Source organism: Aedes albopictus, chromosome 3, assembly GCF_035046485.1.
Source record: "Aedes albopictus strain Foshan chromosome 3, AalbF5, whole genome shotgun sequence".
NCBI lineage: Eukaryota > Metazoa > Arthropoda > Insecta > Diptera > Culicidae > Aedes > Aedes albopictus.
This window is the reverse complement of record NC_085138.1, coordinates 154445445-154473275: the sequence shown is the minus strand read 5'-3', so window position 1 is coordinate 154473275 and position 27831 is coordinate 154445445. Positions and strand designations below refer to the sequence as shown.

The 27831-nt window shown below is 43.0% G+C and overlaps 1 protein-coding gene across 3 annotated transcripts in view; it reads right to left on the bottom strand.

The window, feature by feature from the left end:
- Nucleotides 1-27831, bottom strand: part of LOC109431771 (uncharacterized) — a 436488-nt gene that overhangs the window by 120108 nt on the left and 288549 nt on the right. For all 3 annotated transcript variants that reach the window (XM_062856052.1, XM_062856051.1, XM_062856053.1), the window contains 2 exons: nt 20982-21146; nt 1010-1130 (listed from right to left, as the gene is read on the bottom strand). In XM_062856052.1, coding sequence (XP_062712036.1) covers nt 1010-1130; nt 20982-21146 — 286 coding nt within the window. The remainder of the gene's footprint in view (nt 1-1009; nt 1131-20981; nt 21147-27831) is intronic.

Below are 27831 nucleotides of genomic sequence, written 5' to 3'. Positions count from 1 at the left end.
TAGAACGCCCATATTGACAGTTGGAACTAGTTCCAGTTCACGGTGTATATTTGCTTGTTCTCATATTTGCGTTTGTTTGTTCACATTTATCAGAACGGATTTTTTCGCGTGTAGTCTTTCATACTCTGATTTACATGTATGGATCTAATGAAATCAGTTCTGACATTCATACATTGGTTTGGTATACTATTACAGGTAAAGGCCTTACAATCAGAACTCCAGAGCTATTTTAAGTTGCCTAGAACATCTCCAGGTCATGACTACCACCATTTCATGATTCAAAATGTATATTTGAATATCATTCATCAAGTTCAAGTGATTTAAAAAAGTAAACACAACTATTTGTATTCAGTAGACAAAGTTCAAAACTTCTGGACGTTTTGGATGACCTGGAGATCTATGTTACAGCTGTAAAAGGACATAGGACATTTCTATCTAACAGTCCCAACCCAAACAAAGAATATTGTGCAATTTCCATTGAAATATATCACATGTACATAGAAATAAAACGTTGAATCGAGTGAAGAATAAGTGGTGTACACTACATTTGCAGCTATATCTCCAAAATGCTCTTGCATAACATAATCTACATAAATGCATATGATAGCACAACTAATCCCCTTGATAAAAAAAAAATTGGTTGTGAAAACCTCCCAAAATCCTGATATGATGGAAATTAGCGCAATTGACGAATTAGATTTTTCTGTAGAGCTGTTTCGTTAACGTCATTCCAAAGAAAACTCGAAAAAGTTTCATGAGAAAGCATAAAAAAGGCTGGAATTCAATTGAAGTCTTGCTCCGTAAATCAAACACCAAAACGAAGAACAGAAATGTCAAAACACCAATAAGCGGCATGGTGAATTTTCGGATACCTACAACGTACAGTGACGATAGCAATTTCGATTTCACGAATCAAAGAACCTTTTGATGTTAATCAAACTGACGACCGAACCGGACCGGTGTGTTGAGAATCACAAGAAGTGAAAATTCCGTTGAAATCGATACTAACCTGCAGGGGCGTCAGGACTTCCGGTTCGGTGCCGATGGGCTTTGGCCAGATCTGCTGCAAGGCGATGACGGCTTCATTGCAAAACTTCAGACCCATTACCTCTTCGTCCTCGCGGCCATATCTGGAAATGAGGAAAAGGACACCAGCAGATTAGAGATCAGAGGGGCGATGACGACGACGGTAGGTAAGTTTTAATTGACAGCCAATCAGATTGTGAAGAGTGTTCAACAGGGACGATTGAACCGAGCTGGGGGTGTTTGGGTGAGTGACTTTTCATCTGAACCAGTGGCAATTATTGCGGGCTGTGCGGTGGTGGTAGATGTCAGCAACTGGAGCCGGTAGACCGGTAAAGGAAAGTCCGGTGCAAGCTCCGTCGCGGGAATCATCACGACCTCAAACCAATTTACAGAGGAAATAGAGGAAAACGATAAAGTGAATCGTAACTGTTTGGAAACTGTTTAATGCGGTGTAAGTTTCAAGTTGCTGTATATCCTGTTTCTGTTTTCCGTTTTCTCGTCGGTAGACTTTCACTTGTACCGGGTTGAACTTAGATGTGAGACCAGGGCAGGGACTCTTATTTTCGGCAGATTTCGTTCGATTTTTTATCACCATGATACTAGCCGTGTATTAACGTCATTTGGTTTAACAGTGTTTAAACTGTAACGGAAGGTTTTGACCTTCCTGACAAGAAGACTCTGCCCAAGTGGTCCCACACCCTATAACACTTTAAGTCATGATCGGATGTGTATAGCTATCAGCTATGGGTATTTCTTCTTCGAAGTAGCATCCCATCGCATCGCAAGGAAAGTGGTTTTAAACTTCTGTCGACTTGTTCAGAGGATATTGTCATTCCCCATGAGACGCCGGACAGGAAACGTTTTCCATTAGTAACTAGCCTATCATCTGAAGTCGTCGAGGCTGATAGCTGGAGATAGTAGCTGATAGTAGAATCAAGACATCATGAACCGATGGTCAGCTTGGATGATTCGTGTCAAGGATCGATATCGTACAGCTTTAATGGGCAAATCCTGGGTTGATTGGACATTCGTGAAGAGCAAATAAAGATTTTTTTCCTGCCTAGAGCGAAACTGATTTTTCGATACATCATGATGATACAGGGCATGATAGTAGAAAGAATGAAAATTGCCTTTCTTACATCAACGAAGGCACGGTTCAGATGCATTAGAGAATAATGGGGTTTGTGCAAAAAATAGGCGACCCGTAACGTCAACGTGGGTAGCATACATGTATGTTACAGAGAATGATTTATTTATTGAGCTTACACTGCACAATGGTCCGAATCCACGTTTTATCAGGAAAAAAAATCCGTATCTCTGTTTTCGTTAATTTTAGGCGTTTGGTGTCTTCAGAGAAGTTGTTTGCATTTGTTTGCTGCATCTTTTCCAAAAAATTTTGATTAGGGTGGTCCTCGTCTTAACTCATATCTGGAATAGAACTTTGTAATTTTAAATCATACGCGTTCGAGTTCTTCAGAAAAGTTGTAGGCAATGCTATTTCGAGCAACTTTGCCGAATACGCCGTTTATCTAGCTCTTAATTTGAACATAGTAGGTCAATTTTAAGTTTTGACTAAGGGAGAGCCTCCCAAAAACGGTTTTTTCGCAATAACTTTTTTATTTGATTTTTTTCGAAGATGCGAGCTTCGGAGCATTTGAAGAGCAAGTAATGACGCATATTTGTTCTGAACATTGCATGTTGCTAGGTCTTGTCATTCAAATGTTATGGGCAATTTTGACTTAAAAACAACGATGTTTTAAAATGCTTATATCTCATAGAGCTGGTAAAATAAAAAAAGTTCTTTAAGCGGCATTTGGAAGGTCACATATAAAGCCAAATTTGGAGCAAAAATTACAAGAACGTTATTTTTTAAATTGGAATTAACGTAAACCTTGGGTTACCTGGATGCTTTTTCCTAATCGCTTCTTTCACTGTCGCACGACTTGTAACATAGTCACTTTCTTAAATTTGCTTCAAATACTTTTGGTTTAGCTTTGCTAACTCACGTCTTCACTTCTCGAGAATTGCAACGTAATTGCTGGTTTAGCAATGGCGGTTCATTTTTTTTTCAAATCGTTTATTTAAGGCTCATGCGTTTAACAAAAAACTTTACGGAGCTGATATTCTTTTTAATCAATTTCTTATTCTACAATCAATTCGAAAACTAATAAAGGGTTCTGCGCGCGCATTTATTCTTCACGCGAGGGCCAAATCCTGAGCTCGACCCAGATGCGGCAAATTGTTCGGCAGTCGGGTTTCCCATCACTCCCTTTATTGCCTTCGCCACTTCCTCCAATTTCTCCATCTGGGTCATCGGGCGCCATTCGTCTTCAGAGCCTGCTTCGGATTCGCAAATGACAGATTATTCCACTTTAAAGTGACCAGCTTCTGCTTGTCCAATTTTGTCATTTGCCTACTGTTTTCTTAAGTAGCTTGGATGCTTCTCTGTCAACATTGATTAACTTATTGGATGAATTTAATTTACGAGCGTACTCGTACCAGTCAATGAAGGTTTTGATATTCACCCATTTGAAAAAAAAAATAATACTGTCAAAATAAATTTCCAATAAAAGTTTACTATACTGGGTTCGGAAAGATTTTAACTTCGGGCAACGAATTCCCTCCAGATTTTTCATCTGACTGTGCGCAGTGCGCACTTACATAGTTTTCTGCCCTGAAGTTTGAACTTGAGACAGTTTCGTCCACTACTTTTGTAATTGTACTCTTGTAACTCTCTATTTTCTTCACCGAACTGTAAAATGATGCTGTCTGACTGTGCATAAAAATCAACCAAATATTCGATTTTTTTTCTTTTAAAATAAAAAAAATGCTAGGACTTTTTTATCGCTCGATAAAAAAAGCTTTCAATAGATCAAACTTTACTGTAACCCACAATCTTCATGTACTTTCTCGCCAAAATCTTTCAGTTTTTGAACTCTGATGTTGAAAGTTCCGTTAACCTTCTTCGTGCATTAGCTTGCGCGCACCTCGCTGACCTAGTGCACGTTTAGGGGTCATAATGACCCTAACACACGAAGAGGGTTAATATGTTTGATGTGATTTGTGCTTTGTACAAAACCGGTTTGACTATTTTGGCTTTGAAGTTAGTACAATATTTTGAATGCTTGTTGAATTTTTTTCAAACGCGGGACATTTTTACGATTTGAGACGAACGCGGGACATTTCGCGGGACATAATTTGTCGCGGGACATTTGGTCAAAATGCGGGACTGTCCCGCGAAACGCGGGACGTCTGGTCACTTTATTCCACTTCTTCCTCCAGTACGCACTCCTCTCCTCTTTCCTCCAGCTGATCCGCGTCTTTCAGAACTTCAATTATTTCGACCTCAGATGATTTCCGATTTGAGGCCACCGTGCCTTCCTCTGAAACAACAGCAGCATACGAACGAGGATCCTGGTCCTTATGTTGTTGTTTCCTCAGCTGTTTCCGGGTTGCCCGTTGAGGGCAGGAATCCTTGCGGTGACCTACCGCTCGACATAGGATGTTGGGGACAGTCTCCTTCGGAATCAAACACGTATCGATAGCAGATTTTGTGGTAATCAGCTTCAATGCTAGAATTTATTTAATTTTAAATACAAATCTTATATTAATTCTAATTATAAACTTTTTTTTTTTTTTTTCCTTCTAAACCATAGGGGGATAATCTGCTCAACAGACACCCTAACAGAAGGTTAGGGTAGTGTAGGTCTGACAGGCCGTCTTCTACAACAAAAGTAAAATCCAGGACTACTCTCTCCTCGTACCCACTAAACCATTCCTATGGTCGCCAAACCCTACGTCTCTCCGGAACCACCAAAAAGGTATTGCTTCAGAGAGGGGCTAGTGCACATCGCACCCACAAGGTTAGCTGCGTAGCCTGCAGCAACGAACATCGATGACTCGCTTTGGAGAGTCCATCACGGTAGCATGCTGGCGCTTAGCCAGTTTCCCGAGTGGTCCTCGCCACTCCCTTTGTCCTCGGAAGGCGGGCAGGGTCAACCCCGCCCGCGCCCTACTGCTGAGCGGACATCAAGAACTGATGCCCACGTGCAACCCGATCTGACCTGCCCGCAAGGAAGGGTATCACTACCCTTCAGGCCCTATCAGATGCACCCGTAGGTTGCAGACAGCAGGATCTCACCTACCCCGACCCTTGCCGGGGACCCCTTTCCAACCGCGGGCTCGGATCCAACCCAGTAGACCGACGCCACGACAGCACCGCTACCGGGACTTCCTCTCCGCGGCCACTTAATCGTTGTAAGGGTCGATCTCGACCGCAGGGCACCGGTATGACCTACGAAGCCGACTCCGAACCCCTGGACCACCTCTTGTACTGCATCTGGACTAGCCATTCTCCGAGTCCACGCGCCACCTCCTCTGTAGCTCCCAGACGATGTGGGTAATAGCCGTTGAAACGGCGTTCCAGCCAAACTCATCCCTACACATCCTCTGGACCAAGTTGTCCGGAGTTGTGTCTTCCCCGCATGTGGCAAGCATGCGGTCACGCATTGTGCGAAAACGCGGGCACACGAACAAAACGTGTTCCGCCGTTTCCTCTAAACCATTGCACACTGGGCATTCGGGAGAATCCGCATGCCCGAAACGGTGTAGATACTGTCGGAAGCAACCATGACCTGTAAGGACCTGTGTCAGGTGGAATGTGACTTCCCCATGGCGCCTATTAATCCAACTATCTACCCTCGGTATCAACCTATAGGTCCACCTTCCTTTGGTGGAGCTGTCCCACGCGCGCTGCCATTTGACCATAGAGGCCATCCTGACAGTCCTGCGTATGCCTCTTGTGCCGCGCATTTCGAAGCACTCCATGTCCTCACTGATAAGAATGCTGATAGGCACCATACCAGTAATGACGCAGAGAGCGTCGTGTGACACGGTACGGTACGCGCTCGCAACCCTCAGGCACATAAGCCTGTAAGTACTTTCCAGCTTCCGTCGGTAGCATTTAGTACTTAGCGCGGTGCCCCACGCCGGGCCGCCATACCTAAGTATGGATGTAGCAACACTAGCCAGAAGCTTGCGCTTACTGGCGTACACCGCAGAGCTATTGGACATCATCCGGGACAGTGCCGCAATAGCTGTGGAGGCTCTTTTACAGGCATAATCGACGTGGCTACCGAAGGTAAGCTTATCGTCGATCATCACGCCCAAGTGTTTGACGGAGCGCTTTGACAGGATAGTACAGTCTCCTACACTGATCTCCGTCTGCTGCTCCGACTTCAGGTTGTTAACAACCGTCACCTCTGTCTTGTGGTGAGCCAGCTCCAGTTTCCTGGACCGCATCCACGCCTCCACAACCTTGATCGAGTGGTTGGTAGTCAACTTTACCTCCTCGATCGTTTCACCGTAGACTTCGAGCGTAATGTCGTCGGCAAATCCGACAATCACCACTCCCACTGGATACTCTAACCTCAACACCTCGTCGTACATGACATTCCATAACACCGGACCCAGGATGGAACCTTGCGGGACTCCTGAGGTTATGTGAAAGCACTTCCGACCCACCTCCGTGTCGTAGACTAGTACACGATTCTGAAAGTAACTTCCGAGAATCTTGTACAGGTACTCCGGTATCCCCAGACGCAAGAGCGCATCGGCAATAGCAGACCAGCTGGCGCTATTAAACGCATTCCTTACATCCAGAGTCACTACCGCGCAAAAGCGAATTCCCCTCCTCTTAGGCTCGAGTGCTTTCTCGGCGGTTTTTGTAACCGACAAGATAGCGTCTACGGTGGACCTCCCCTTCCGGAAGCCGTACTGGTTACTCGAAAGACCATTTTCGCCCTCGGTGAACCGCAACATTCTATTGAGGATGATCTTTTCGAGCACCTTCCCCGCCGTGTCAATCAAGCATATTGGTCTATATGCCGACGGGTCTCCGGGTGGTTTCCCCGCCTTTGGCAATAGTACCAGGCTCTGCCTCTTCCAAGCTTCTGGGAAAACTCCCTCGTCCAGGCATTTCTGCATAGCAGACCTGAACATCTCGGGAGCCTCTGCAATAGCTACTTTTAAGGCCAGGTTCGGAACTCCGTCCGGACCTGGGGCCTTACCTACGCTAAGGGACTTAGCTACCCCCGCAAGTTCCACATCGGTGACCCTCTCCTCATCGCCAGCCCCAGTCCCCGGCTGTCCTACGAAAGGAGGCCAAGGACTAGGATCATGACGCGGAAAAAGTCCTCCAATGATCCCCTCCAACATCTCTGGAGATTGCTCTGTAGGAGCCATCACACCTCTCGTCTTGGCCATAACGATCCTGTAGGCGTCACCCCACGGGTTCGTATTGGCACTCTGACAGAGACCCTCAAAGCAGGCCTTTTTGCTTGCTCTTATCTCGGTCTTAAGCGCGGCTTTTGCAGCGGCGAACACCACCCGCCGTTCGTTTCGCTCTTCCTCTGATCGTGCTCGCTGCATCCGCCGCCTAGCCCGTAGGCAGGCGCGGCGCAGGTCCGCAATCGCGTCGGTCCACCAGTAAGCCGGTGGCCTCCCATTTCTAGGGTGGACTCGCCTAGGCATGGTCGCATCACACGCACGTGAGAGCACCGCTACCAGCTCGTCGCCGTCTAAACCGATTAAGTTTCGCTCACGGCGGAGCGCCTCCCTAAATACCCCTTCGTCGAAGTATGATGTCTTCCACCTGCGAGGGCTTGGCCTTGGCCTAGCCGCCTCTTCTTCTATCCGCTGTCTGCTGTTATTGTAGTCGATACTGTAGCGAACCGCCAGGTGGTCGCTGTGAGTGTAGCCATCATCTACTCTCCAGTTCGAACTACTTGTTAGGCCAGGACTGCAAAAGGTCACGTCAATAATTGACTCCGCTCCATTCCGACTAAAGGTACTCTTGGTACCGACATTAGCCAAGTCGACATCTAAGATGGCCAGTGTTTCTAGCAGGATCTGACCCCGCTGGTTCGTGAAACGGCTTCCCCATTCCACGGCCCAGGCATTAAAGTCGCCCGCTATTACCACCGGCCTTCGCCCTGTTAGCACGGTCGTTAAGCGGTCCAGCATTTGCGTGAACTGCTCGATCGGCCACCGCGGAGGCGCATAACAGCTACAGAAGAAGACCCCGTTTACTTTGGCGACCACGAAGCCCTCATAGGTAGTAGACACCAACTCCTGAACGGGGTATTTACCCGTCGTCCATATCGCCGCCATTTTTCTGGTCCCATCCGCGACCCAGTTGCCGTTGCCGGCGGGTACTCGGTATGGGTCCGATATGATGGCGATATCCGTCTCCCACTCAGAAACTGCCTGACAAAGCAGTTGCTGAGCCGCATCACAGTGGTTCAGGTTCAGCTGCGTTACCTGCACTGTGATTTGTTGTTCACTGCGGCTTTCTTGAAGGCCGGGCACCTTGGACCACCCATCGGATGTCTGTTGTTCGAGGATTTCCCGGTACAGATCATGCAGATGGGCGGACTCGTGCAGCTTTGGGCCTTATGACCTTCAGCGCCGCATCGCCTGCACAGTTTGCGCCTGTCGGGGCCTTTGCAGTCCCACGACTTGTGTCCTGGTTCCAGACACCTGAAGCAAACCTCTGGTGGCTCGTGGAATGTCAGGTGACATACACACCAACCCACCTTTATGCTCCCTACTTTAACGGACTTTTTGACGTCCGCCACAGGTAGCTGAACCAAAGCTACCTGTGTCCCTGCTGGCCCTTTCCGTAGCTTAACGGCTGCGGCGGCCACCTGCACATCGCACTGTTGCCGCAGTGCCGTGACGAGCTCTTCCACTTCGGTGATCTCATCGATGTCCTTGACCTTCAGAGTCGCCTCATGTGTCAAAGCCCTCACCTGCACACCCTCACCAAGGACCTCTTCTGCCAGCCTCTTATAGGCGGCGCCCTTGTGCTCCTTCTGGCGCTTCAGCTCCAGGATCATCTCGCCCGTACGAGTACGTCTAATACTGCGTACGTCGGCTCCAAGACCCTCAAGCTTGGCGTCGCTTCGCATCATCTTCAAGACGTCCGAGTACTTGGACTGTTCCGTCTTGATGACGATAGCGTCGCCTTTCTCGCGCTTGGCACCTGCCCTCCTACGCCTTGGCTTGGCGTCCTGCGCTACTACCTGCGGATTCGCCTTCTTCTTCTTCCGCTCTACCTTCGTCCAAGGGGGGTCCTCCCCTTGGATCGCCCTACTCTGTGGCTGTTGAGGGCCCACTAGCGGTCGCAACCCCTTGTTCCCATCGTTCCGGGACGGGCCAGCCTTTTCAGGCCCACCCTTCCCAGCTTTCCGGGAACCCTGGCTGGGGTCCGACCTTCCGGCATTATTACCGACTTTCGGGGTAATGATTCGCCTGGCCTTGCGGGCACCGCCAGACAGCTCCTCGCCTGACGGTTGCCTCGCCCGCTTCTGCGATTGCTTGCCCCGTTTGTCGCGAGCAGTCGCTTCCGCCTTATTTGGACTTCCTGCGAAGGAGAAGGCCTCCGTTTGGGTAAACTTCGGCACTTTCTCATTTGCAGGCTCCGCTGCTGCAGCAGTCAGCAACGCGAGTGCCGCGTGCTCCTGCTTGGCATCGTCGATCGACGCCCTAAGTCGAAGCAAGGCCGTTTTCAGGTCCTTGCTTATGTTCGACTTAGTGGACGCAAAGTCGATGATTTTGCCAAGCTGCTGCTCAGCCACCTCTATTGCGGACCGTCCTTTGGATCCTCGGTTGACGGCCCTCAACAACCACGCTCCGTCCATAACCTCCACCGGCTGGCTTGCCGGGAAGTGGACTGGAGCACCCACGCTTGAGCTGCGTACGCAACTCCCAGCGCCTATCTCCTCACTTCTCCTTGTCGGAGATCTCATCAACCCGCTTCTTGCGAAGGGGTTGATCCCACCACTACTTCCACCTGAATTTTGATTGCTTGATTTGTTTGATTTCATGATTAATCCCACGAGTCGCACGGGAAAGAATGTCCACCACGCCAGAGCCCTGCATTAACGCGGTAAGGGACAGCTTACTGTGGGGGGTGCCCAGGTACCCCACAGGCTCCGTTAAAGATCGAGCATCTTTTTCACCCCCTCGATCACTCATTCCTCAGCACGGGTCGCTTGACACCTTGAATTGGGGTTAGTAGTCCTATTCTTAGCCGGCGACTACGCGGCTGACTCGCAAGCGGGGGGGTGCGTCAGGCCCCAGGACTTTCGTCCCTGCTGCCCCAAATTATAATTATAAACTTACATCCTAGTATTTGTACCACTCTCTGAAGGAGCACTTCTCCAAACAAATTCACACTATACGCAGCTTCTCTAACTGCTTTCGTATATACCATTGAACGATCTGAATTCTTACATAATGCCCGAAGCAACCTTCTCGACAATGTTGCCAGTTTCACTAAAACTTTACAAGTGAAAGTCGTCACAACATTCTCCCCCACGTGAAACTGGTGGCATGTCGAATCAATTAACTTTCCTATTTGCCGTGGAATTACTCCCTGCACAAACATCTCAGCACTACTACTGATAACACAACACATGTAGCATTATCAATCACAAAACACAATAGCCGTAGTCGTCGTTTGTTTATACTATTTTCTCCTTACAGTTTTGTTGACAACATCATGTACGTGGACCTACTCACGATATACCCGCCGGGATCGAATATCACGAAATCTGCAGAAAACATAGACTCTCTAAGATTTCGTCCGCATCTGTTATCTACCACATGTGTGCGACATTGAAGAGTGTATTTCACGGCATTTACAGGTTGAATCGGTTCACATGTTTGCCGTTTACGTAAACCATTCCGCTGTTGGATAGCAATTCTTTTGTTTAGGATATCGGCGCAGTTGAAAACTGCCAATAAATTTACAGAACCATCAGCTTCGTTTGAAATAGTTTTCATCACTGCTGTTTTTCGATCATTTGAGCATGCATTTTTTGAACTAGCTGTTTGTGGAATGATTTCAGGTGGAACGATGGCATAGTCAGAACAAGGCTTTTCGTTGGATATCTCCAAACTTCGTTCTGAGCGTGGACGATTGGCTACTGCTGTACGTTGATGATTTGAGTTGGTATTACCTAGTGCATTGCAGGCCAGAATGGATGGGACACTGTCGATCACACTCTCTTGGATTAGCGTTGTACGTGCATTCTTCCTTCCATACTCTACCTCAACTGCATTCTTCCTAGTGCAGAACGCCAACTCGATCTTTCTTACAGCCTCCTTGTGAGCCTCTTCAATCTCCATCAACCTGCGTTCGTATGCCTCCTCTATACGCCTTTTTCTTTCTTCATATTGCGTCCTCCATAATTGTTTCTTGCTTTCAAACCTCTCGAGGGATCGCTCCACATCTTCCATTGTGCGATCCGTTTGTTGCAATGATTAGGATCATTGAAGTTTGTTGGGGACAGTCTCCTTCGGAATCAAACACGTATCGATAGCAGATTTTGTGGTAATCAGCTTCAATGCTAGAATTTATTTAATTTTAAATACAAATCTTATATTAATTCTAATTATAAACTTACATCCTAGTATTTGTACCACTCTCTGAAGGAGCACTTCTCCAAACAAATTCACACTATACGCAGCTTCTCTAACTGCTTTCGTATATACCATTGAACGATCTGAATTCTTACATAATGCCCGAAGCAACCTTCTCGACAATGTTGCCAGTTTCACTAAAACTTTACAAGTGAAAGTCGTCACAACATAGGAAACACACATCCTTCAGTCCATCGTAAAATACTCGTCCCTTCCAGTTTCCGACATCAATCGCTGGTGGTATATCGCTCTCCACATCAATATACACGCCACGCACGCCATTGCAAATATGTCCAAGTCCCGTGTCTGGGGGGAATTTTTCGTGAACTACTTGTTCAACTTTACCGAACTTTCCCAATTCCGACGACAAACAGCCATCGCTCAGCTCCGGCGGCAAATCGAAGAATCGCACATAATGTACGTTAGCTCCAGCGATGCACATACGCACTTCTATAGTCAATCCGTTTGTATATACAAACTTCTTAGGATCCGCGTTGTTCCTAAAGCATTCCCTCATCGCTTCCATAGACGAGAACTTTATGAAAAGCGAACGATCCTGTGCTGTCTTATACACAGTTTGAATTAGCATCAAATCCATATCCAACGATTTTAGAAAAATTGCTATTTCCTCCCATGACGGTCGAGGACTACCCGGGGGGAAGCGAAATTATGCGGTATTTATTATCTTGCACATTTCGATTGCACCGCAGAAGCACTGACGAACGACGCGACGGACGGTGAACGACCGGGAGACAAAGCAAGTACCGTTTGCCTACTCAGCTGGATGGCAAAAACAAATCGAATTGCAAAGCGCACATTTGCTGGCGACCGTATCCGACGGCTGCTGCGATAGAACTGAATGGCGGTTCATTCTCCAAGCCTTCGACCGTGCTGTAATCTGCCCATCATTTTCGCCCCATCATGGCCTCCTTGACACCACCCATCATGGCCGCCCAACATATCCTTCTGCAATGCCTGGTGGTGAGTAGCGGAACTATTTGCTACATTACATCACAGTGGGTGTTGGGTAGTGTCCAGATGTAATATTTGAGCACTTCCTTAGATATATTTTACACAAGAACGATATACAAAATCACGACAATCTCACAAATCTTGGACACTTCACACACCACTGGTTACAGTTTTAAAGATTATAATCGTTCTGATTTCCTAGAAAAACATAGCTTGTACCCCTAAGATTCAAATTATCAATTTCAAGCTTTTGTTTCACGTTTTGCAAAAAACTCGTGTATGGAAAACTTGTAGGCATGGTGAAAACCTACATTTTTTCCAAAGACAGTTTGACTCTATCTTCGAAATTGTATGAGTTATATGTAGTTTTTTTAAATTTTGGCTTTATATGTGACCTTCCAAATGCCGCTTGAACAACTTTTTTTTTAATTTTACCAGCTCCATGAGATATAAGCATTTTAAGACATCGTTGTTTTTAAGTCAAAATTGTCCATAACATTTGAATGACAGGACCTAGCAACATGCAATGTTCAGAACAAATGTGTGTCATTACTTGCTCTTTAAATGCTCCGAAGCTCGCATCTTCGAATAAAATCAAATAAAAAAGTTATTGCGAAAAAACCGTTTTTGGGAGGCTCACCCTATGTCAAAACTTAAAATTGACCTACTTTGTTCAAATTAAGAGCTAGATAAACGGCGTATTCGGCAAAGTTGCTCAAAATAGCATTGCCTACAACTTTGCTGAAGAGCTCGATCATGTATGACTTTAAATTAAAAAGTTCTATTCCAGATTTGAGTTAAGACGCGGGCCACCCTAATCAAAAATTTTTGGAAAAGATGCAGCAAACAAATGCAAACAACTTCTCTGAAGACACCAAACGCCTTAAATTAACGAAAACAGACGGATTTTTTTCCTGCTAAAACGTGGATTCGGACCATTGTGCACTGTTGGCCCATAAAGCCGATGCAGTACGTACAGATTAACTTATATCCAGTGCCTGTACGATTTGCACATTAACCCTCGAGCAGTCGCGTCTTCGACTACCTGCAACGGCACTACGTTCGCACTGTGTATCACAAGCGTGCATTTTTCATGGTACGTGTACTCTGTACACGACGCGACCGCTCCCGGGTTAACTTCGTCATTGGCACGGTAAAGGCAGAGTATGCTGCGCAATTCAAATCCCATTGTGATCCACTAGCCTCTTCCCAGCAACTCCTATCCCTACATCCACGTCGTACCGGCTGGAACTTAGGGCAACCTCAGGGAAGATCGGGTAATCGTTCCCGGTAGGAACTTTGGTCGTACGTTGACAGGGAAGGTGGGGGGTTTGGTTCTGCAAACCTGAGCGTCTGATCCCCATGATAGGGGCAGCTGATTAACGTCCTAGTGCCAGGGAACGACTCTAAGCTCACTATGGTCCTCCGGAAAGTAGGGGGGTGGTGTCAGGCCCTACGAGCCAACCGTAACGGAAAATCAACAACAGAATAATACGAACCGAGACCAACGGCAACGAGCCCAGCGAATAAAAAGGACTCGCCGATCTACTGAAGGACCGCTGGTTCGGCATCGTAGTGCTGCAGGGGGTGCGGCAAAACACGCGAGCTGTGAACAGCTTTCATCGTGATGGGTGATATGCAGAGGCGCGTGATCGGTTGGTGGCCGATCGACGAAAGAATGTGCAGGTTAAGGATCAAGGGCCGATTCTTCAACTTCAGCATAATAAACGTGCACAGCCCACACTCCGGAAGTACTGATGATGACAAGGACGCATTTTACGCGCAGCTCGAACGCAAGTACGACCGCTGTCCAAGCCACGACGTCAAGATCATCACAGGAGGTTTAAACGCTCAGATAGGCCAGGAGTAGGAATTCAGACCGACGATCGGTAAGTTCAGCGCCCACCAGCAAACGAACGAAAACGGCCTACGACTCATTGATTTCGTAGCACCTTTTTCCAACACAGCCTCCCTTATCGTTACACCTGGAGATCAGCACAGCAGACGGAATCTCAAATCGACCACGTTCTGATTGACGGACGGCACTTCTCCGACATTATCGATGTCAGTACCTATCGTGGCGCCAACATCGACTCCGACCACTATCTGGTGATGGTCAAACTGTACGGTACCGGCGACCGCCACGGTTCAACCTAGAGCGACTGAAACAACCGGATGTCGCCTCAGCATACACTCTTAGAAAAAATCATGTAAATTTAAGTTCACTTGGATGCACATAAAAGGAGCGGCCCGTTTGACGCAAATTTACGTCTTCTATCACAAATAAAGTCGAGCTAGCAATCGCTAAAACCGAATCGACCGATGAAACAAATGAAAGTAAAATAATGAACTGGATTCGAACACTGGTCCGCTGATTGAGAGGCATGGACTATACCTCTCAGTCATATCACCGAGTTGTAGGGCGAGCGATAAATGTAAAACTGTTTCTACCTACCTGGTCAGATAGGTTTGTTGACATCTTGTGCAATCAACTCGAGCTTACATAATGGATGTAAAATTCAGTCAAATTTGCCATTGAGTCATGAAACCTTCGCGTACGTTGATGGTTTACGTCACGTGTAAATTCCTAATTTTTTAAGAGTGTACGCGCAGAATCTCGAGGCCGCGTTGCCAGACGAGGGCGAGCTCAATGAGGCCATTCCAGAGGACTGCTGGAGAACAGTTAATGCAGACATCAACGACGCAGCCGAGAGCATCATCGGCTACGTGGAAAGGAGTCGACGAAAGGAACGGTTTGACGAGGAGTTTAGAACTATTTTCGAGGAGTAGAACGCAGCGCGGGTGGTAATGCTGCAGTAAGGGAATCGACAGAACAGGGAACGTTACAAACAGAAGCGGAAACAGCAGGCTCGCCTATTTCGGGAGAAAAAGCGCTGCATGGAATAAACGGAGTGCGAAGTAATGGAACGGCTGTGCCGTTCTCAAGAAATACGAAAGTTCTACGAGAAGCTCAACGCATCTCGCAACAGCTTCGTGCCGCGAGCCGAAATATGCAGGGATAAAGACGGAGGCCGCTTGATGGACGGACGAGAGGTGATCGAAAGGTGGAAGCAGCACTTCGATCAGCACCTGAACGGCGTGGAGAACGTAGGCACGGGGGCCCACGGCAACGGAAGAAATGACCACGCCAGTGCAGCGGAGGACGGAAATAAACCAACTCCCACGCTGAGGGAAGTTAAGGATGCCATTCACCATCTCAAAACCAACAAAGCAAATGGTAAGGATGGTATCGCAGCTGAACTCATCAAGATGGGCCCTGAAAAGTTGGCCACCTGTCTGCATCGGCTGATAATCAGAATCTGGGAAACCGAACAGCTACCGGAGGAGTGGAAGGAAGGGGTAATCTGACCCATTCACAAGAAAGGCGACCATTTGGAAAGTGAGAACTTCAGGGCGATCACTATTCTGAATGCTGCCTACAAAGTGCTATCCCAGATCATCTTCCGTCGTTTGTCACCAAACAACAAAAACACCTAAAACAAATGAGTTCGTGGGAAGTTATCAAGCCGGCTTCATCGACGGCCGGTCGACAACGGACCAGATCTTTATCGAACGGCAAATCCTCCAGAAATGCCGTGAATACCAGGTCTCAACGCATCACCTGTTTATCGACTTCAAAGCGGCATACGACAGTATCGACCACGCAGAGCTATGGAAAATCATGGACGAAAACGGCTTTCCGTGTTTTAGGCTGATTAAAGCAACGATGGACGGTGTGCAAAACTGCGTAAGGGTGTCGGGTTAACTATCCAGTTCATTCGAATCTCGTCGAGGACTGAGACAAGGTGATGGACTCTCATGCCTACTTTTCAACATCGCTCTGGAAGGTGTTGTGCGATAAGCCGGGCTCAACAGCCGGGGAACGATTTTCACAATATCCGGTCAATTTGTGTGCTTTGCGGACGACATGGACATTATTGCCAGAACATTTGGAATGGTGGCAGAGCTGTACACCCGCCTGAAACGCGAAGCAGCCAAGGTCGGATTGGTGGTGAATGCCTCAAAAACAAAGTACATGCTGGTAGGCGGAACCGAACACGACCGGACCCGTCTGGGTAGTAATGTTACGATAGATGGGGATACCGCAGACAGACGTTCAAGTTTGACTCAGCAGCTTGTGTAAAAAACATGGCCGCCACAAATTGCCAAGTGGCAATCAGCGAACAGATGGCGTTAGCGACGTTCATATTCAATCGCTGCCTCACATGTGCGTTGCGACCAACAACTGTCACCACGGTCGTCTTCCAGCAGGACGGCGGGAAAAGACCGCACGTGTTGCACGCTAATAATGTTTCCACATTATTTGTGCAGAGTAAATGACTTTTATTTAATGTCTAAAATCTTTTGCACAAATTAGCGCAGGACTCTTGTAAAATATTTTACACATTATTACTTTTATTTTACATAGATTTGCTTGAATAAAACTGCATTTGGATGAACTTCACTCGCATTGGGAAATCTTTGTGAATGTGACGCAAATGTAGGAATGATTTTGACAGTGTTTGTTTTGATTTTATTTTTTGGTGGGTGGTGAATTGGGTGGTAAGTAAGCGGCTGGAAGCACGTGGTTTCTCAAACTGTCAACTGCACTGTGGCAATCGGTTGCCTAGGTGTCGCTAGTGAAAATTTACATAGAAAATTTGAATAAATTTGTTCGAGCTAGAACGTCTGTCTGCGGGGATACTTTCGAGGTGGTGGAGGAATTCGTCTACTTCGGATCCTTACTGACGGCTGACAACAAAGTGAGTCGTGAAATTCGAAGGCGCATTATCAGCGGAAGTCGGGTCTACTACGGGCTCCAGAAGAAGCTGCGGTCTAAAAAGATTGACCCACGCACCAAATGCACCATGTACAAAACACTACTAAGACCGGTACGGACACGGGACATGGACCATGCTCGAGGAGGACCTGCAAGCACTCGGAGTTTTCGAGCGACGCGTGCTAAGGACGATCTTCGGCGGTGTGCAGGAGAACGGTGTGTGGCGGAGAAGAATGAACCACGAGCTCGCTGCACTTTACGGCGAACCCAGCATCCAGAAGGTGTTCAAAGCTGGAAGGATACGGTGGGCAGGACATGTTGCAAGAATGCCGGACAACGACCCTGCAAAGCTGGTGCTTGCTACTGATCCGGTTGGCACAAGAAGGCGCGCAAAGAGCATGATGGGCGGACCAGGTGAAGCGTGACCTGGCGAGCATTGAGTCGTTAATTTAGATATTAATTGACCACTTGCAATGCAATGCGGTAATAAAATGGAGCGTTTAAGCTACTATGTACAAGGTTTAGTAGACACTTTCCTATCTTTCAATAATGTTATTATGTTGTTGAATCATTTTGTCGTTTTTCTACCAAATTCTGATTACTTTTTCTTGCTTACTTCTTCTAAATTGTCTTATGTCTATTTAACCTTTTGTCCTTTTCGACCTTTTGTTCATTCGACCTTTTGTCCCATTCGACCTTTTGTCCCATTCGACCTTTTGTCCCATTCGACCTTTTGACCCATTTGGCCTTTTGTCCAATTTGACCTCTTGTCCCTTCGACCTTTTGTCCATTCGACTTTTTGTCCTTTGACCTGTTGTCAAAAGTTCGAATGGGGAAAAACGTATTCGGTCATGATCTTAAATTCTTGTTACATATCTATCGTCTTATTTCTTACTTTACATTATCATTGTCACTCGGCCTGCATGTATTCAACTTAGTTTTCTTTTAGCAATTCCACAGTTATTAAAAATAAAGGGCTTTTTTGCCTGCCATTGCGTTAACTTGTATAATCACAAGCACAATGTCACACTATACCCAGGAATTCGTTAACATTTTCCGTCCGAAACGCGAATCTATCCTTTAATTTGAGCTTTAAATAATAGTTTAACTGGTATTAGTTGAACAATGGCTGTTCTTTGGAGTAACACATTCACGGCTGTAGGCGTGATTGAAATTTCTTTGAAAAATAGGCTGATCTTTCTAGTAATGCTTTTTGACAATTTTTCGCGTACTTACTAATAATATATTTGTTCGTAATATATTGCCTTCTTTCAAAATAGGTCGTTCTTCCTAGTTATACTATCACATACTGAAAGGCGGCTTGCAGTAAAGACAAGCATACATATGTTTTTAAATTTACCATGGCAAAACATGATCATCGACCCACCAACGCATCTGCATCTTGTGTGCGTTTTGTTTCTTCTCACATCAACCGGTTCGATAGCCGAGTGGTAGCGTGCGAGCCTGGTGATGTCAAGGTTCTTGGTTCGAATCCGGTTGCCAACAGAAACTTTTTCAATTGAAAATCGAGTCCATGGTAAGATTGAAAACATAATTCTTTTGAATTGAAACGAAACTCAGTCTGCACAAATTTAGTGGCGTTGTGTATTTAAATTGACCCTCAGAATAGTAATTTTCACTGCAAACCGCCGTTCAGTGTAGTGTTCTTTTAGCACTTCCACAGTTATTAAATAAAGGGATTTTTGCCTGCCAATGCGTTAACTTGTATGATCACAAGCACAGTGTTACACTATACCCAGGACTTCGTTAACTTTTTTTTTTTTTTTTTCGTTAACTTTTCCCGTCCGAAACGGGAATCTATCCTTTAATTTGGGTTTTATATAATGGTTTAACTGGTATTAGTTGACTGGTATTACAATTACTGCTTCCTATACAATTTTTCCTTCTTTGAAAAAATAGGCTGTTCTTTCTAGTAATGCTTTTTGACAATTTTTCGCGTACTTACTAATATTATAATTGTTCGTAATATTTTGCCTTCTTTTAAAATAAGTCGTTCTTTCAAGTTATACTATCGCAGCAGTTATTTGTAGTTTGATTATGGATATTTCCAAGAAGATCTTCCTCCAATATCTTCTTAAATATAAAAAAATGTAGGTATCAACGTTACGTTTTATTTATTTTTATCTACCTGTACTTATTAGACATTGCACATTGAATTTTTTGATACTTTATCCGTAATGTTCTATTCGTTTCGACAATTTCTTTTAATTCCATCCAAATATTCATATTGATTATGAGTGACAAAAATATTTATGGCGAACATCATCGCGCTGCAGGTACAGTAGACGTTCGATAACTGCAACATGTTTACGTTTCACTTAGCGAACGAAAATCCGATAACTGCAACGCCTGACACTGTCAACAAGCCATCAATTGACGTAAAATGAACGAAAAATTCATTCGACTGTTCATTAGGGCTAACATGGCGCACCATTTTGACGTTTGGCGGTGCGATAACTGCAAATTTGTTGCACTTACCGGACTTGCAGTTAAAAAGCATTGCAGTTAAACCGTTTGCACCGACCGAACGTCTACTGTACTTGAATAAATTTGAAATAGGCTTTTCGAACCTAAGGAATCCTGGTCCTTCCAATTGTATTACTACTTACAGCCTTTGAGCTTTTTTCCTTTTAACCTTCTTCCTTTCGAAGTTCTGTGATAGTTATTTTTCATGACAACCTTTCGATCGTTTGACCCTTTGTTCTTGTTATATTTTCATTTCGACCTTTCGGCCTTTTGACCATTTGTATTTTCGACCTTTTGCCCTAGTTACATATTTTTTTAGTTCGGCCCAAGTTTCGACCTTTTGTCCTTTCGACCTTCTTACCGTCGACCTTATGACTTAAGATCTTTTGACCTTTGACCTTTTGGTCATAGGACCAAAAAGGTGATCTACCCACGCTACGGGCTCCGTTAAAGATCTAGCATTTTTTAAACCCCCTCAACCATTCATCCATCAGCACGGGTCGCCTGACGCCTTGGATTGGGGACCTGTTTGGTGGACTTTTACCCCCGGAACATATGGTCCGTAGTGCTAAGTCGGCAGCTACACCGAGAAAAAATTCTACTCAATGACTGAGTTGGCCTTACTCAGAAATCGAGAAATCCTTTGTTTTCTTACTCAGTTTCGGCTAAAAGTGGGACAACCCATTGGCAATGGGTTGTCCCACTTTTAACGGAAACTGAGTAAGAAAACAAAGGATTTTTCGATTTCTGAGTAAGGCCAACTCAGCCACTGAGTAGAAATTTTTCCCTGTGTACACGAACTTTTTTCAGCTTAAGTGGCAAAACTGAAGCAGCATTACTACGGGTGGACAATCAGCGTAAATCTTATTCTGCCAGGAAACTCTTCATTTTATACAACATTGTTCAAAATAGAATTTTATATAGGATTGTGTGGAATTTTCCAACCGCTGACGCTTGCAAACTTTCCACATAGAGCCCAACAGAAAATGATTCAAATCTCTTTTAATCTCTGCAAGAACTTATCATTTTCTCACCGTAAACATCGATCGAATTCCTCGAGTGGAAGAAAGCTCATTACCGAAATGGTTTCAATTTCAAACCTTCCCAGTAACAAGCAACAAGCCTCGTTAATATCTCCTCCTCACTGAATTCCAATCAGCACCAAGGGTAAGGGTCGCACCAAGAGTACTGGTGGGGGAAAAGAAGCGAAATCCAATAAATTACCTACCGGAAGGTCAGTGTCAGCTGGCCGTAGATTTTGGCATCGTTGATGATTTTGGGATCGATGTAGATGACACCCCTGAGTGGTTCGATAGCTCCTTTGCGGGCCACCAGCTCCCGGCTGCCGAGGTACAGCGTCAGCAGCTGATTGGATGACGTCTTTTTGAAGACCCTGTGGTGGAAGAGAAGTGGGGATGAGAGAGAGAAGAAATCGGTGAGTTGGTAAATTAAATTGAGTGTAAAAGTTTTTTTTTTCGGGCACCTGTTCAGGTGGCAAGGAGAAAGTAGATTTTGGTCAACACTTTTATCAGCACTTGACAAGTTGAGAACTAATGAAATTTGATTTTCATCTCCTTACAAGATATTTTCCGTGAAGAATATTTCTTATTATTTTAATGGTTGAGTATAATTTACATAATCTTCATATACAAATAGTTTTTTCGGAACAAAATTTTGATTATATTTTGTATAAGCTGCAGAAAAATATATAAAAATATCTAACGTTGACTTCAATACCCCGAAAATAAAACAGAGACACACCGCACTTCTCCTTCCTTCGTAGTATAAAATAATCAAATATGATGTCTGATGTGCCCATTGAATCCAATTTGTTTGTGCAGGTATGTTGACAGCAACATTTGAATATATGCAAATTGTCTCTAATCTGTCTGGGTTACCGCCAAAAGTGGGCGGGTGTACATATTCCCACATATAGGCGAGGAAAGCGAACGGATTTTGATCCTCTTCAAACAGCCGGAAACCATCACACGCAGGAGTACCAGTAGGAAATGTCTGGCTAGAAGGGTGTGGAATCGATACGACAATTTGTTCGTTTATTAAGTATGTTTTTATTTCATTTTAGTAGTAAAAGAATTTATGCATATGGTCAAGAAAAAACAACTCAATCGTGATTTTTCATTAGGTGCCAACTGATATTATTGATTTTTGCCGTCAACTTTCTCTATGTGTTATTACATAAAGTGTGTTAAGAGCACACACAAGAAGAATAAAAACTTCGTTTGAAAACGCTATTTGTAAAACTGAACATTTTCCACCTGCGCAAAAAATGAGGAAATATTTTCGTCCTTCTTCTGAATGTGTATGGAAGCCGATTTTGAAAATATTACTGCGTTATTTGATGAAAAATAAAAAATAAAAAATAAGGAAATGCACCCTGTCCAACCTTAACCTGAACACCCTTGTATTAGTGTAATTTTCGACCCATACAGTACACTACGCCAGCAAACTGTTGGCAACGTGATGCACTGGTAAGGGAACCATAGGTATATCTAGAAATCAATTTTATGATATTTTCAAACAACAAAAGCAATATGAACGAAATATCATAATTTGCGTAGAAATCCAAGGTACCGTTTCTTCTTCTATTTTAAAACTTTTGCCTATTAGGTGGTGCTGAGTTAATAACAAAAATAATTAAATAATAAAACAAAACTAAATAATTGAAAATTTTATATGGATTTTTTATTTATATTTTCTTTTATATCGAACTAGCTGTACCGGCAAACGTCATACTGCCGCTTACTATGCTTTTTTGTCATACAGCTCCCAAGTGAAAGTCTCCCGCAAGTTCACCTGCATGGGAGCCCCCCTTTCCAGAGGGGGAGAATCCGGGGACCTTCCTCGGTCCTAAGAGCCACCGCATACAAATTTTAAGCCGATCGGTTCAGTAATTTTCAATTTCATAAGAGTCAGAAAAAGAGACAGACAGAAATCCATTTACAGTGATCGGCACAAAAAAAGATCCACCATGGAGTGGTTACAGTTTCTAAAGAAAATTACATGCAAAAATGATAAAATATACCTTTCAATGAATGCACTTCATCCATTTTACATTGTTTTAGTAATCTGTGTTGAAAAATATTTGGTTGGTTTTTTGGGTTTTTGAGGAATAAAGTGGTTTCCGATAAGATTGGGAAAATTGCTTAAAAATTGGGTTTGACAGAAAAAAAGATCCACTTAGCAATTAATTCTGAAATTTCAAAATTTTGTCAAATTTTCACATGTTTTGCTTTTTTATGTATGCTTTTGTGATGTTTTAGACATATGAAATTTATTTTGACAATGAGTTTTTTTCGATTTTAGGGTGATATGGGACGAATTTATTTTTTATGGAGAGTATAATGAGTAAAAATTTCTCTAAACTACAGAAACTATTTGTAGGCTAGAATGAATGCAGTCTTCCGGATTTTTTGTTAGCTGGCCAATCCGGAATCTGTCGGTGTGGGCATCAAGAATGAAGATAATGGAAGTCATTGCAAATGGAAAACAGCAACTTCTAGAGCGAGAATGAGTAAAATTTGACGACAAAAATTTACGTTTTTATATAAACAAACGATTTTCTTCCTATCTCACCAAGCGTCTCTACAGTTGAGGGACATCCGAGTTAGCCTATAGTTTACAGAAAAATTTCCAGAGGCTTTTTTCGGAATTTCTCCATTAAGCATTAATTTTATAAAATTTCTTCAGAGTATTATTGAGTGATATCTTCACAGGAGTTTCGAAAAAAAAATTGCTTCAAGTCATGCTTCAGATTCATGGGTATGCAAAGCCATTCCGAGGTTCCACCGCATCCGTGGAAAACTCATATTGTCGAACCACCAGATTTTTCCATTTTTCAAAGATTATTTTCAAATTTTTCGATGTTTTTCTACTTTTTTCTCATACATTTGCCCCATGGTTTTTTTTTCAATTTATTCAAAAATTTTACCTCAGCTAGCTAAGGAGTACAGAAATAACATATCTGTTTTTAATGTTATTTATACGGTGTCTATCTTCCGTTTGATAAAGTTTTTTTTTTAATATTTTATTTTTCTTTAAATTTTTTTTTGACACATTTTAACCTTTTTTTTACGACTTTTAACGACTATTTCTATGCCAGCGTTTCATGAAATAGTGCTTAAACAAAATTTATAGCAAACCTGCTCAACTTTTCGAAATCAATGAAACAAATTTAAGTTGTAAATCATTTTTTTTAATCTTCCCACTATGAAATTAGCTAATTTCAATAGTGGAAAAATAAAAAAAAACATAAAAAAAATGATTTACAACTCACATTTGTTTTATTGATAGGGATTTACAAAATAAGTTTATGACCCACGTTATTATATTATTTGTAAAACTATGGTTTATGGAAACTATTCATTTAACTAGTTCCGTGTGACCAAATTTCATAGAAAAACTATAGTCACATAACATAAGTGGAACTCTGGCTCAAAAAGTTGATTCCTTTTCGGTTTCGTACACTGGTATATAGGGCATCGAAATGTCAAATGCGTTATAACATTATTGCTATGCTATTTTTCAGCATGTATACCATTTTTCATTGCTGCGAAGTTAAACAAAGACCTCATAGATCTAGACTGGCAGCACGTGGAGATCTTAAATAGCATGTAAATTGTGATGAAACTTTGTAAACTCAACCCAAGTAACCATTAAGCCGTAAAAATGATATTAAGTCGGCTCTATAGTCGAATGTAGAACCTGGCTAACAGAGCTAATTGGTTCTATATCCTCTTATAGAGCTGCTCTTAAGCCACTTTTGGCGAATTATTCGGCTGATATACGGCCAACTTCAAAATATCGTACCAAGTCTCTGGAGCGAAAGTTGTCAAAAGTGAGACAAAGAAAAAAGAAAAAATAATATTTTGTTCATCACCTGTTCTTTTCTAACTCCCTTTGCTTTTTTGCTACTTCATCCAGATTCTAGCTGTTGTCCTCCGGGTCCATGGGAATGGTGTGATCAAACTAGTATTTAAACCATGAAAAGCAAAATAGTTTGGGATGAGGATGATTCAGTGGTAAGCTTGGTGGTGACGAACGCAGGAATTGATGCAGGAGAAGCAATGTTTATATAAATGGTCGGGAAACGTTTCACAAGAAGAGGGAAACGAGCTGGAGTTTGTCTTGATTGAAAAAAAAAAAAAATGAATAATCAAGATAACCAGACTCCATTATCTATTTAACAACACCATTCCGAGAAACATTCCAACAACAAAAATGATCCCGTTCCGCCAATCCCGTCCGACATGGATGTTTAAAATGTACTGATCATGACCGACTTTAGTCTGTTTTGGTCGAAATCTATTTTGATTGATATAAACGTCATGTGCTCCAAGCCCTGTGACAGCACTGACAAACTTCTTGAAAGCTTGTAGGCTTTATATATACTTACAGGGCTTATTTTAGTTCTTACTGGTTATAGTGCCTATAAGCATTAGGAATGCTTATATAGAGCTATTTAGCACTGAAAAGTTGTTTAATGGCCGTTATAATGCTCAGAACAGTGCTTAGTGGTTACCTGGAAAATCAAAAATACGTTCTCTAGCTTTATATATAAAGGGACATCGATATGTGAAACGTGGATGTGTTATTTCAAAGATTTCAACAAAATTATGGAAAAAAATAAGTGAATTTCTCGCAGCTTGTTTTACGCATATCTCAGATGCCAATCTTCGTTCTTGTATTCTTTGCCAAAACTGGAATACTGGTTGGGTCAGATGTTTTTTGTTTACCAAAATAAATAACAGTTCGATGCCTTTTATAAAAGATATAACAGTTTCGCGAGCTGGAAAAGGATACAAGTTTTCCCTTCGCTCTGACTATGAAGTTCCACTTTTGTTATGTGCTAAAGTGCTCTAAACTTATCATGGAAAGTAGCATTTCTTTTTTAAGGATACATTCTGAGCTTTTAGAATAATCAAGAAGCAGTCTAAGACGTCTTCAACATTTGTTTTCTATTTTTTCATTAGGGGATTTTTTTATTACCGTACGAGTTTGGGCTGAATGGTCTCAGATTTTCATGAAACTTTTTCGACAGGCAGGGCTCATGGATATATGAACAAAAAAAAAATGGAGGAAAATTCAGGGTCGCCTATTTTTTCGGAAAACTCAGGTGGAAATTCAGGGTCGCCGATTTTCCTGGAAAACTCAGGTAGATTTTTTTTGTTTTCCCCTGACACTACTTACTTTGAAAAATCATAACTCAATGTCGAAGCATCGTAGAAACAAGTTTTTTTTTTAGAAAATGAAAGCAATTTTTCTCAGAAATTTAAAAAATATGAACTATGAAATAAGGCTTACATGGTGATTTTCACATAATTGACCATAACTCAGTAACGAGAAAAAAGTACATTCAAAAAATTTCAGCGATCAAAGCTTATAAAATATTTTTTAAAATTTCCCACGTTTTGGACATAGTTTTTCCGGCTTTTCTTTATGAATTTTCTCAACGGTGGAAAATTTTGTGGAAAAATTTTTCCATTTTATATATTTTTTTGTATTCCTGAGAAAATTTGTTTTCATTTTCATTTTAAAACTTTGTTTCTACGATGCTTCGTTCTTGAGTTATGATTTATCAAAGAAAAGGCTTTTATGGCACATTTGGACATTTTTCAACAAAATTAGCCATAACTCAAAAACGAACAAAAGAGTGCATTCCAAAAATTTCAGCGATTAAAGCTTATGAAATAACCTTCTCAAAAATATTTTTTAGAAAATTTTCCACGAGTTCGGGAATAGTTTTTCCGGCTTTTCTTGAGGAACTTTTTCAGCTGTGGAAAATTTTGTGGGAAAGTTTTTTTCCAGTTCATATTTTTTTTTGGATTTCTGAGAAAATTTGCTTTCATTTTCTAAAAAAACTTTGTTTCTACGATGCTTCGTTCTTGAGTTATGATTTTTCAAAGTAAGTAGTGTCAGGGGAAAACAATAAATTTCCTCCTGAATTTTCTTCAATTTTTTGTGTTCATATATCCATGAGCCCTGCCTGTGGAAAAAGTTTCACGAAAATCTGAGACCCTTCGGCCCAATTTGTACGATAATAAAAAAAATGCCCATTAGTTTAATCATTCACCTTCAACAAAATTTTCCGACAAGTGCTTACCAAACCTAAATTCTCAAGGAGTATTCCCAAGGAGATCTGTTGTAGTTTATTAACGACTCATGCAAACTATTTCGTTTTATCAAATCAAATTTGATAGATTGAAGCATTTTATGTTAGTGTGTAAACTTGCATGCAACTTTTGGAGGGTGATTTGTATGGGAAATATCGTACCTAACATCAGTGTTGCGAAACTCATGCTCGCGAGTAAAAAATACTCACTCACCTTACTCATTTGTGAGTAATGCTCACACTGTGAGTTACTCGCGTATGAGTATACTCACGCGTGAGTAATGACGTCATACTCTCGCGTGAGTATTACTCACAAGTGAGTAATACTCACGCGAGAGTATGACGTCATTACTCACGCGTGAGTTACTCTTTTTACTCACGGTGAGTTTAGTGAGTAAGTTATTTTTGTTGGTTTGAAATGATGTTTTCGTTTGTTCTGTGCTGCAATGGTGATTATTTATATACTAGGCACAGTTTTCGAGAAAAGGTGGATCTGCTCGAGAGCTTTGGCACCATAGGCTAGGGTGACCATATGTTATCCTAAAGGAGGACATGTCCTCCTTTTCGATCAAAAATCGAATGTCCTCCTTTTCCATGAAAATCTCCTCCTTTTTGAACTTATACCTAACTTTCATAAAATCGTATGAACAGCTGGTTAATATTTTTGTTTTAGCTACTACATATTATTTAAATGTTATTGTTAAGCTATGATAAGCACCAATTGGCTTCTTTAGCGGTGTTGAGATAATTCCATATTCAGAATCTGCATGCAAAACTGAGCCGAAATCCAAATTTTCATGAATTTTGGAGCCCGGGAACCTATTTAAAAATCAGTTTGAAGTTTGTATGGGAGCGATTTGTCGAATCACCCCTCGTTGCATTTTGTACTGGGCGGAGCTGTCAAGCAGTTGGCCAGCTGTCAAAAGGTGATTTCGAAAAATCTCTTCGA